We start from the raw sequence: 13037 nt of genomic DNA on the forward strand, positions 1-13037 counted from the left end.
GGACGCGCGGGCTCAGCGGCCATGGCTCACGGGCCCAGCCGCTCCGCGGCACGTGGGATCCTCCCAGACCGGGGCACGAACCCGTAACCCCTGCATCAGCAGGCGGACTCTCAACCACTGTGCCACCAGGGAAGCCCTCCCACCTTTTATTTAAAGCTCAGACTATCTATGGTTGCTGCCACTTCTACTATCACCATTTAAGCACATAAGGACTCTTTTCTGGGACCACAGCCTTGGCAACATGACCTTCTCATCAACGGTAAGGAGCTAACCACCTTAATTTCAAGTGCAATAATTGGGTATGATGATTTAATAAACCTGGGTGGCAAAGTTAGAATACCTTGGTTCTAATTCTTGCTCCACCACTAACTTCAAAGACCTTGGGCCAGGTATCAATTTAATTCTTCTGGGCTTCAGCTTTTACATCAGTACAAAAGGGGGTTAGAGTAGATAATTAATTTGCAAACCTTTAAAAACAATAAAAAACAGAACCCAACTTACCCCAAAGCCCCAATATGTACAATAAAATAAAGCAGAACTTGCTCTTATTGGAAGGTACCTTGCCCTGCCAGTCTCCTTGAAAATTCAACTCTCCCATACAGTAAGAAAATTACTTCATTAGAGAAAATATATTTAAGATTCCTCCCAGCTATAAAAATTCTATAGGTAGGTATATGATTATAGATAATGTTTAGCTTGAGTCCATTAAAAAATTTTTTGTTCTAGATTTCTCTATATGAATAAACAGTTTACAAAGTTTTCTCTTGCTGTTACTACGTTGCCTCTCTCCCTAAACCAAGCTTTCCTCATTCCACCTGAACACTTGAGAGAAATTCCTTCTTTACTTTTTTTTCTTTTAATAAATTTATGTATTTATTTTTGGCTGCGTTGGGTCTTTGTTGCTGTGTGCAGGCTTTCTCTAGTTGTGGCAAGCAGGGGCTACCCTTCGTTGAGATGCGCAGGCTTCTCATTGCGTTGGCTTCTCTTGTTGAGGAGCTCGGGCTCTAGGCATGTGGGCTCAGTAGTTGTGGCTCGTGGCCCCTAGAGTGCGGGCTCAGTAGTTGTGGCGCATGGCCTTAGTTGCTCCGCGGCATGTGGGATCTTCCCGGACCAGGGCTTGAACCTGTGTCCTCTACAGTGGCAGCCAGATTCATAACCGCTGTGCCACCAGGGAAGCGCCCTTTTTTACTTTCTAACCTTTGTTCAGCTAAAACTGAACCCCAATTTGGTTCTGAGTCACAGGTTTATATCTAGTACAAGCGTTCCCAGAAAATATCACTATTCTAACTATCAATATCTTGCCTCTTGCTTCTCTTTCATTCATTCCTCCTCCCCACACTATACACACCTGTATACAATTTTATCACTGTTTTGGGCTAGGTGTCAGCACCTTTAAGTCCTTATATCCCTCTCTCAACTCTTCCAATGTTAACCACTAACTGTATGTCAGTTAAAACACAGGCATTTTCATAGTTTACAGGGAAACTACATAGCAAAAAGGGACCTAATGCTGGGCAACCAAGAAAGTGAATATGTCTCAGATTTTTTTTAAAAGCATAGTTACCAATTTCAGAGCAGTTATTGTCAAAAATTGAGATCAGTTCTAAATGTGATCTTTAATGATGTTATGGCATTGGGGTACACATGAAGAACTAAGACACCCTTCATATAAGGTCTTCTAAATAAGACTTCTGATCAGAGGCTGATAGGCCAATTTTTTTTTCCTTTAAAAAAAAAAAAAATTATTTATTTATTTACTTGGCTGCCCCGGGTCTTAGTTGTAGCACGCGGGATCTTCGTTGTGGCATGTGGGACCTAGTTCCCCGACCAGGGATCAAACCCAGGCCCCCTGCATTGGGAGGGCAGAGTCTTAGCCACTGGACCACCAGGGAAGTCCCGCTAATAGGCCACTTTTGATGGCAAGTGTGAGAGGCAGACACAGTGAACAAATCTAAGGGTAACAGGCTGATATGTGGTGTGCTTAATGAGCCACAAGTGGCTCCACATCATTTATAGACCTGGTGTCTCTTAATCTAAAAGGCAGTAGAGCCTCATGGTTAAGCCCAACAACTTTGCAGCTAGACCTTCTAGCTGCAAAGGTTCAATCCCGGTTCTGCCATTTACGGCATGTGAAGCTTAACCTCTTTGTATGCTTTCTCCTCTGTAAAATGGAGATAATGACAGCTCTGTCTCAACTATTTGTTAAGAGGATTAAAAGAGTTAACAGTACACGGCACATAGTAAACACTGCATATTTTGTTAAATATAAATAAATAACACTAATCCTTGTCATGCTTTTCTTTTTACTCTATATGCTCACCGTGAGTGATCTCATCTAGTCCCATGGTTTCAATAACCACTTACATGTGGTTGACCTATAAATCTTTTATCTCAGTTGAGAACTTTTCCTGAATTTTAGTCTCATTTATCCAATTGTCCAATGGGTCTTCACCACCTGGATGTCTCAAAACTACTCAAATTCACTGTGCCAAAGTAGAACTCATCATCATTCCCCCCAAATTTGTTTCTCTTCGTCTTCTTCATAGCTTGATGATGATTGGCCCAGTTATCCAAGTCTTTAGAAACCTAGACTTACTGTAGATCTGCCCCTTTTCACACCTGGCTAGGGGCCAAATCCTATTGTCTACATTTTTTATACACACTCCTTCTTCTTCATTGCCCCAAATACTGCCTTAATTTAGATTCTCAGATGTCACCCTTAGTTTAGACTCTCTTGACTGCCTTGCCATCCCTCCCCCCTTTCAAACCACCACTATATGGGTGCCAGTGTCTTTTCCTCTGAAAACACAAAATTAATCACATTACTGTCTAGCTCAAAGTTTTTCAATGGCTCTCAAATGTCTAAAAGATAAAATCTAAATTTTTCTGTATGGCACTTAAGGTTTTCTATAATTTGGTCTCGGCTTACCTCTCCAAGCTTACCTTTCACTATGACCTCATCCACGAACAATACTCCAGCAGTACTACAGGTCCCAACACGCTTAGGTTGTTTCACATCTCGGGGCCCTCTCTCCTGCTGCTCTATCTGGAATAATCTTTATCCCCCACCATAACCTGCCTGGAAAAACTTATCTTTCAAGATATACCTCTGCCTAATTTCTACCAGAACACATATAATGCTCACTTATACTTGTATTTTTAAATATACTCACTGTCTCCCATTACTAGATGCCCCTCAAAGGCAGCAACAGTTTCCAGAACTTAGCTTACTGCCTAGTATGTGCTCAATAAAGCTTTTGGAAAAACTAGGCTTAAAAACCACCAGTTCACACAATAGCACTTGGTCAAGGTGCACATTTACAAGGGCATTTAAACTCAGTTACTTACTCTCCATCATCATCATACTTGTTCACCAGAGACTCAACATTGGTGTGTGCAAATCGGTAGTTATCCCTCAAGTTGCTGGCTGCTTTTAGAAACTCAGAGTGAGCATCACTGAATAAATCCTTGAAAAAACCTATATAGAAAATGTCAAACACAAGGAAGAAACAGTAAGTGCTGAGACATATTCAAAACTTTAAAATTCTTCTATTTTTTCAAAGTCATTATCTTATTATGGATAAGCAAAGCAAGATAGATAGGAGGATTGGGTCTGCTTTGCCATGAGTACTGAGGATATCTGATGAAATATTTAGGATAAGAATTCTTTCTCTACCCTTAAAAAAAAACTTTTCTGAGGAAGCCAAGGGAGAGAATTTGTCAGGGTTCAAGTCTTAATTCTAGTTTTTCAGTTGAAAAATTTGAGCAAATTGCCTAACTCCTTAGAGTCTCAGGGACTATTTCAGGTGTCAGAGGATTAAATAAGGTAGTATGTCAAAATAAGCTGTAAATTAATGCACCATATTTTTTTCTATGTCATTTGTCTTTAGAACTTCAAATCTAGTCAAGTGCCCGAAACCTCAGTGTTTATTAAATGTCTACTTATGGTTAACTCCTTGTAAAATATACAGAATCAATATCCAGATAAGAAGTGACTTTTATTTTATTTTTTTTTTTGGGGGGTATGCGGGGCCTCCCTCTGTTGTGGCCTCTCCCGTTGCGGGGCACAGGCTCCGGACGCGCAGGCTCAGTGGCCATGGCTCACGGGCCCAGCCGCTCCACGGCATGTGGGATCTTCCCAGACCGGGGCGCGAACCCGGTTCCCCTGCATCGGCAGGTGGACGCGCAACCACTGCGCCACCAGGGAAGCCCAAGAAGTGACTTTTAGTCAAACTTTAATGATAAACCATCCTCTACTGCCAGAAAGTCAGTTTTATTACAGTAATTAGGAGATTAAGAGAACACACGCTTGTATGTTTAAATTTGTTTTTCTGTCAAATTTATTATACGTTACATTTAAAACAAAACAAAAAACACTCAAGATGTAGAATGTGTTTAATTGGCTCGTTATTTTAAAAATGAGATATTGCAACACCCAAGAAAGCAAAGATTGCTGTAAAAACATACACAAATCCTAGCAATTTGATCTTAAATTGTAAATTCCCCTACAACTATGAAAACAGCAGACACAGAGGTTTATCATTTATTTATATCCTCCCACCTTAAAACCACATTTTCAGCTTTAAGTACCCTATTATTTGAGTTAAATCTCAGGAGTTTAAGAAGTGATAGGAAAAACTGAAGCTATTCCTATTTTCTTTAATTGACATTAAATCTTTACACCTGAAAGAACACCAGGCCACTCAAATAAAACACCAATTTTTTTCCACATTATAGTAATGCTGACCTAATTTTGCGAGTTGTCTTTTCAGCTGCCCCCAAGGTTTCCTAAACAGTTTTAACTTAATTGTTTACTCAGACATACAGGGCTTTTGAAACCATGTTGATGATTTTGTGGCATAATCAAATTTGCTACTCACCCACCACAGAAGCATCTTTATCACTAATGAACTTTTCAAATTCTTCCTCAGTCCTGAGATAAACTGAAGCTGGTCCAGCCTGCTTCTTCAGGTGGCTGACAATTCCATCTTAAAAGACAAAATGAAAGATTATAGCAACACAAATTTATAATTTTTGAAAAGGTAATCATTCACATGATTTAAAGTTTAAAAAGTTCAAAAGCATATACAATGAAGTTTTCTTCCAATCCTTTTCCTTGTGACCCAGTTTCTTCCCTGTAGGATAACATTTCAGTTTTTTGTATATCCTTCCAGACATATTATTCACAAACAAGCAATTACATATTTATTCTTTTCTTTTCTTCTCAAATGGCAGCACACACATATGCTGTTCTGTATTTTGTTTTTGTCATTTAACACAGCTTAGAGATAATTTATGTCAATATACATAATGAGCTACCTCCATCTTCTTTATAGCCACACAGTGTTTCATTGTATGGATGTCCCATAATTTATTTAACCAGCCACAACTGATGAACATTTGTTTCCAATTTCTTGCTGCTGTAAATGATTCTGCAATAAACAACCTTGTACTAGGGTCATTTTGCACATGACTGAGTGTATCTGTAGGGTAATTTCCTAAAAGTGGATTCACTGGGTCAAAGAGTACATGCATTTATAACTGTTTAACTGCCCCCCCAAAGAGACGGTACTTACTCATATCCCAGCCAGTGATGTATTAAAGTGTTTATAACAATACAGATAATACCTTTGTGCATGTTGTTCTCTGCCTAGAACAATCTTTCCCCAGATATCCACCTGGCTTCCTTCCTCACCTCCTCTTTTAGGTCTTAACTCAAAATGTCATCTTCTCGGGACCTCCCTGGTGGCTCAGTGGTTAAGAATCAGCCTGCCAATGCAGGGGACACAGGTTTGAGCCCTGGTCCGGGAAGATCTCACATGCCACAGAGCAACTACGCCCGTGAGCCACAACTACTGACCCTGTGCTCTGGAGCCCGCGAGCCACAACAACTGAGCCCACATGCCAATTACTGAAGCACATGCGCCTAGAGCCCGTGCTCCGCAACAAAAGAAGCCACCGCAATGAGAAGCCTGCACACGGCAACGAAGAGTAGCCCCCGCTCGTTGCAACTAAAGAAAGCCCGCGCGCAGCAACAAAGACTAAACGCAGCCAAAAATAATACATAAAAACAAATTTTTTTAAAAAGTCATCTTCTCAAGGAAGCCTTCCCTAACCATTCCCTGTAAACTAAAACCTATTCAACCCCCAACACTCTGTTATCACCTGCTTTATCTTTCTTACAGCGCATTTCACCCATCTAATACTCTATCCTTATTTATTTTTGTCTGTTTTGCTGATACATACTTAACTCTAAGAATAATACCTAACACATAACAAGTTCAAAAAATACCCATTTTGCAAATGAATTAAACAAACAAATCCTTTATTCTTAAGTGGCACAGTCACATGTAGCCTTGCATTTTAAAAGTAGAAAATGCAGTGCCTTGGCTATCTTGTTTCAGGGTTTAACTACATATAGGTCAAACTATGCCATGAACCGGATCCACCCAAATCACATTTTCCTATTTTAGGTGAAATGGGCTAGGTAAGTAAAACTGTTTAAAAATAATAATCACACACAAAAACACAAAAAATCTTTTACCCTTTAAGTCTAGTTGACAGACCATTATTCTATTTTCTTCTGGGTTCCGTGCTACTCCTCTGTAGCACCTCTCCCACCCCTTTCTCTTCTGAGAACTCTAAGGATTTGCTGACCGACTGAGACAGAATACTGTTTAACTCTTTCAACATGATTGAGTCTATTTTGCTTCTTTTAGAGGTTTTTCTTTCCTTCTCTCTCCATTCATGATTTTTTTCCTCTTAAATGTTTTCCTCAACTCCTCACAGAGGAGGGGTTGTGTCAACAGGTAAACTGAAATCGGATATGAATTTTTTGGCCTGCAAGGGGATTGTAATTACTATATCACAATATAAATTATTATAAAGAACTTTACCTCAAGGCTATGATGAAAAGTGTTACTTTTCTCCCTGAGTATTTAAAATTCTCTGGAAGGTATAATGGGAGTGCTGAGTAACCAGTTGAAGCAGGAAGGCAAACAGCATAGTTCTTAGAATACATGAATAAAATAATCCATCTTAAGTAGCCAAACATCTGATCACCTAGTCAGATGCTGAGAAATACTTGAGTTTAAGAAATCTATGTACAGCCCAAGTGAGATTATCTGACTAGCAGCAGTCTGGTTGGGTTCACATACAATATAGTTTAGATGTTAAGTCCAGAGAAAAACATATCAATAATTCTAACTGCTAACTCTACCCTGAGCTAATAAAATCTGAATCGTAACATGTGTTCATTAATGCTTTTAAGATCAGGAAAAAAAAAAAAAATGAAGATTTTACCTTTTGTTTTTAGATATATCAAATTTTGAGTGTTGGCTAAATGACCTCAGTTGGGCCAAAATACTTATTCATGCATTGAAGAGTTATTATCTACTACATGTGGAGAACCTAGGTACTGGGGATAGAGTAATAAATAAACCAAACAAGGTCTCTGATCTCCTGGAGCTTACAATATAAGTAAATCTCCAAATAAATCCCCAAATAAATAATACAATAAATCTTCAAATAAGTAAACAATTTAAAATATCAGATAGTAACCAGTGCTATGCAGAGAATTAAGAGGATGGTAAGAGTATGACTGGGTGGCTACCTTATGTTTGGTGGCCTGGGAAAGCATCTGGAAGAATTTTTTTTGGGGGGGGTGGGGCGTGCCACGCAGCTTGTGTGATCTTAGCTGCATGACCAGGGATCGAACCCGGGTCACTGCAGTGAAGCGCCGAGTCCTAACCACTGGACCGCCAGGGAATTCCCTGGGAGGTGAAATTTAAGCCAGGATCTGAATGAAAAAAAGGAGCAAGCCATGCAAACATGGGGGAAGATCATTTCAGGCTGTGGACACAGCTAGGGCAAAGGTCCTAAAGTGAAATAGTTTTAAGTCTTAATAGTCTTACGAGTTAGACAGGGGCCATCTCATGTACAGCTTTGTATACGAGTAACAATCATACATGCTGAAAAAATTCCACATCACCTAAAATGCCCAAACTGAACGAACCCCTTTCCTCTCAACTTTTCATCATAAAAAGGTAAAATGTGCCTAATTATTTGATAGACTCAAGATAAAACTGTCCAAAACATACTTTCTCATTAATTATGGGCCCTACGTACAGGGCCAGCCCACTTACCTCCCAAACTTCACCTGTCATCCTTGCTAATTATATTCCATCCACAAGGTCTTTCTGTCCCTTGAACATATCAAGCTCAGTTATGCTTTAGGGCCTTTTTGTACCTGTTTTCCCTCTGCCTGGAAAGCTCTGGTCCACATCTTCTCATGGTTAGCTCCTTCCTATCATTCAGGTCTCAGCTCAAAGGTTACTTCCCTGATCACTCATAATGTGGTACTCCCAACCCCAATCACTATCACATCAGTTTTATTTTTCTCCTTTAATGCTCTTATCACTAACTGAATTTATCTTATCCACATATATTATTGACATTAAAAAAGTTTTAATTGTGGTAAAATATACATAAAATTTACCATCTTAACCATTTTAAAGTATACATTTCTGTGGCATTAAGTACATTCACACTGTTGTACAACCAATCTCCAGTACTGTTTTCATTTTGCAAAACTGAAACTCTATTCATTAAGCAACTCCCCACAGCCCTTGGGAACCACATTCTACTTCTGTCTCTGTGAAACTGACTAGGAATCTCATATAAGTGGAATGACACAGTATTTGTCTTTTTGTACTGGCTTGTCTCACTTAGCATGTCTTCAAGGTTCACCTATGTTGTAGCACATGAGAACTTCCTCTTTAAGGCTGAATAATATTCCACTGTATTATATACAATTTACATATAATTATTATTAATATACTACATTTTGTATATTCATTCATCCACTGATGGGACACTTGGGCTGCTTCCACCTTTTTGCTATTGTCAATAATGCAGCTATAAACATGGGTATACAAAATCTCTTCCAGACTCTGCTTTTAATTCTTTTAGGTATATACCCAGAAGTGGAATTAGTGGATCATACATTAATTCTATTTTTGTTTTTTTAGGATCCACCATTCTGTTTTCCATAGCAGCTGCATGCACCATTTTATGTAAGTCCACAACAGTGCAGAAGGGTTCCAATTTCTCCACATCCTTGCCAACACTTGTTCTTTTCTTTTCTTTTTGTTCTTTATAGTAGTCATCCTAATGGATGTGAGGTGGTTATCTATATATACTTTTTTTTTTTTTAATTTTTATTTTTTTATTTTTTTGCGGTATGCAGGCCTCTCGCTGCTGTGGCCTCTCCCGTTGCGGAGCACAGGCTCCGAACGCGCAGGCTCAGCGGCCATGGCTCATGGGCCCAGCCGCTCCACGGCATGTGGGATCCTCCCGGACCAGGGCACAGAACCCGTGTCCCCTGCATCGGCAGGCGGACTCCCAACCACTGCGCCACCAGGGAAGCCCTCTATATATGTTTTTAAACTTGTGTGTTGCCTTCTTCTCTTCATCTCCCAGAATGTAAGCATCACAAGAGTGGGAACCTTGTCTGTTTTATTTATCAATAAATTCTGGGCACCTAGTATATCTGGAATATCTGGCACAGAGTAAGTATTGAATAAGTATTTGTCAAACAAAAAAATGCCTAGTAAACCTTATAAATCAAGTTCAAGTATTTTCTATATTACTTACATCATCTGTTCAGTTAGGGAAGTCTTTTGTTAGCTTCCAAACTGACATCTTAGGTGAGGAATTTTTAAGACTTAAAGTATCTTGTATAGAAAATGTCATGTTCCCACTACAAAGAACAGGGTACTTAAACAAATCCAGTTTCCAGAATGTAATCCAGGATCCTTACCAGCAGTCCTAGGCCCATCATAAGCACCTGCTTCTTCACCATCTCTAAATATCTTCAGGGTTGGATATCCACTCACTCCATACTTATTACAGGTGTTTGTGTTGGCAGTACAATCAACCTAAAGATTAAAATACATGAACCACTTGTTATCCAAAAGCCTGCTGCAGGCTCTTCCTATATTCCCAAAATATTGAGTGGTCAAATCAAAATATCAAGCAATTTTTGACACACCCTACAGAATATTAGATTTTAAAGGCAGACTGGTGCTTGGCTGGCTACCTCAGAACCACCTAAGGAACTCTAAAATTTAGATTCCTGGGCCTCATACAAAAATACACAAATGACTATTTAAATTCTGCCCTTAGAGTCTCTATTGTCTAAAGCAGTGTTCTCTACCTTTTTCCTGCCCCTCAGAATATGCAAAGGATAAATCACTTAAATTAGTAATAGTGGCTTACTTTGATAATGATTATCATCAGTGAGATGTATTGATATATACCTCTTAGGTGAGTTGGGGTATGATTTGATTTGGCAAGTCACCTATGGTTATTTGCAAAGGTACTGATACTTAAACATTCTCCCTGAGCTAGTCTGAATCTGGGTTAAACTATAACAAGACAGATCTAGTGCGACCTATCAGGAAGAAGAAAAACAACTTCCATCTATTTAGCCACTTATTCCAAACTAAGTAATGCCATCAGCACTTTGCATGTATTATCTCATTAATCTTCATAAGATTCTGAGGTATGATCCCAATGCCTTAACATAAACTAAAGTTCAGAAAAGTAATGCACCTATAGTAACACAGACTATAGCTACATGAAGCAGGAACAAAATCATGACTGAACTCTTTTTTTCTATGGCAAGCTGCCACAGAACATCAGGATTAAAAATAGTTTTCAAAAACAATCCTATGTATGTATGAACTATTTATCTGAGGCTGGCTGAGATGTGAACTTTTAGACCGGAGCAACTAGGGGCTTACTACATACAATTCTGGAAGCGTTAGTTTGACTATAAAAGCAAATACTAAGTTTACAGATGACCAGTTAGTTAATACTTATCAGCATCCTCTTGTCATCTTTCTATTCCCATCATTGTGAATAGCGTATGGTAATTTAGGGAACTCATTTACTCATTGATAATTTTCCTCTAAACTTGACTATTGTAATTTTACTTTCCATGTTTGCCCCTTAATTTTTATCTACCATGTATTTTACTTCTTTCTTATGCCAGCATTTCCCTTAGTTTCACTACTTGTAATCTTTTGAAACCGTAATTAATACAAGTCAGCTGTGTATTTTCCCAGAAACTAGTGTTCCCTCTTCTTCTTAGCACCGTAAGAATAAAGAAAATCAATGTTAATTTTTACCAACTACTATTTAAAATACCTCATTACCTTCAATGAAGAATCCACCTATACTCACCTTTGCTAATGGGACTATTCCTTTTAATCTGGTAGCTGCAGCTTCATATTCTGGGGCAAGCTTTTTGCAGTGTCCGCACCTATACAGATATATTAAAGAAAAAAGGCAAATATATAAGTTTGTTAATTTTGTTTCTCTGGGAAGAATCTCAAATTATAATACTACTTTTGACTAGTAGCTGCTTCCAAAAGCAAAAACATCACCTGAACAACATCCAGTACTGATAAGGTAAACCAGAGCTCTCAGAGGTAAAGCTCCCTTCTCTAGCCTGAGGTCGACTCTATAGGACTGGGTCAGTCCAGAGCAGCATCTATCTTCTCAAAAGTGCAATGGGCTGCGGCTTCCCTGGTGGCGCAGTGGTTGAGAATCCGCCTGCCGATGCAGGGGATGCGGGTTCGTGCCCCGGTCTCGGAAGATTCCCCATGTCGCGGAGCGGCTGGGCCCGTGAGCCATGGCCGCTGAGCCTGCACGTCTGGAGCCTGTGCTCCACAACGGGAGAGGCCACAACAGTGAGAGGCCCGCAAAAAAAAAAAAAAAGTGCAATGGGGTGGCGATGGCGGGGGTAAATTAGGAGTCTGGGATTAACATATACACATTACTATATATAAAATAAACAAGGACCTAGCACAGGGAACTATATTCACTATCCTGTAATAACCTATACTGGAAAAGAATCTGAAAAAGGATATATACATGTATAACTGAATCACTTTGCTGTACACCTGAAACTAACACAGCATTGTATATTAACTATATTTCAATTTAAAAAAAAGATTTAAAAAGTACAATTGAGCCCTGAAAACTGTAGTCAGAAGTATAAACCACATTAAAGAGGGAAAGGGCTCAAGCCCTTTTGACCAATTAATGAGGATAAAATAAAGGGCAAGACAGCAATAATCCCATTCCTGGTAGCATTTCCTAAAGGAAGGTACGTATTTTTCCTTAGAAAACCAGCACTGTGGTTCTTAAAAATATAGTGGTTGAAACCTTATAAGGTCCCAAGTATGATATTAACTCTTTAAGAGTCACGATCAAGTACTGTTTCTCCATTCCTTGAATATGACTCTTTGACCAGAAACCCAGTTTGAGGGGGGTTAGTCGAATAAGGCCCAAAAGGTGCTCATTTGATATACTTTAGCAGCTCGATGGAGGCTTTTTTCCTTCTCAGCTGAGTTTCAACATAGCGTGAGAATGACATATTTAAGACAGCAAGCTTGATTTTTACAGCTACAGAGTTCACCTGACTATAACTACTGATGAAGATAAAGCATTATGAAAAAAAAAAAGATAAAGCATTATGTCAATTAGAATATTTTCCCAGAGGGCCATCATAAACACCTGCTCCTCTGCCCAGAAAGCCCTAACAGTCCCACAGGCACACTGTACATAATATGTGGGTAGGGGCTTATCAGTACACAACTAGCACCAGCTATGTATCATCTCTTCAAAAGCCAACGACTTGCAGAGGGATCACTGGGAGAACGTGAGTAGTTCTGTGACCTCCCCAAAGACAGCAAATATAGAATTAGAAAACAGAAGGAAGGAAAGAAACACAGAAGAAATTTGGGCTGACATTTCATAGCCAAAGTCTCAAAATTTATTTTATTAAGTAATGGATGGATAAGGAACTTGGAAACATTCTGCCCCCAAAACTTGTTTAAAACAAATAATTCTAAGAATTTATATTCTTCAAGGTCTTTAGAAGTCCTATTCAAAAATAATCATTAGAGGGGCTTCCCTGGTGGTGCAGTGGTTGAGAGTCCACCTGCCGATGCAGGGGACACGGGTTC

The 13037-nt window shown here is 39.3% G+C and overlaps 1 protein-coding gene across 1 annotated transcript in view; it reads right to left on the reverse strand.

Moving 5' to 3' along the window:
• The window catches only part of PDIA3 (protein disulfide isomerase family A member 3), a 26460-nt gene that overhangs the window by 8373 nt on the left and 5050 nt on the right, over positions 1-13037 (reverse strand). The window contains exons 2-5 of the mRNA XM_007114221.4: positions 11248-11326; positions 9821-9938; positions 4881-4988; positions 3349-3478 (exon numbers count right to left, since the gene is read on the reverse strand). Of these exons, the coding sequence (XP_007114283.1) occupies positions 3349-3478; positions 4881-4988; positions 9821-9938; positions 11248-11326 (435 nt within the window). The remainder of the gene's footprint in view (positions 1-3348; positions 3479-4880; positions 4989-9820; positions 9939-11247; positions 11327-13037) is intronic.

Source organism: Physeter macrocephalus, chromosome 11 (assembly GCF_002837175.3).
Source record: "Physeter macrocephalus isolate SW-GA chromosome 11, ASM283717v5, whole genome shotgun sequence".
In the NCBI taxonomy this organism is placed as follows: domain Eukaryota; kingdom Metazoa; phylum Chordata; class Mammalia; order Artiodactyla; family Physeteridae; genus Physeter; species Physeter macrocephalus.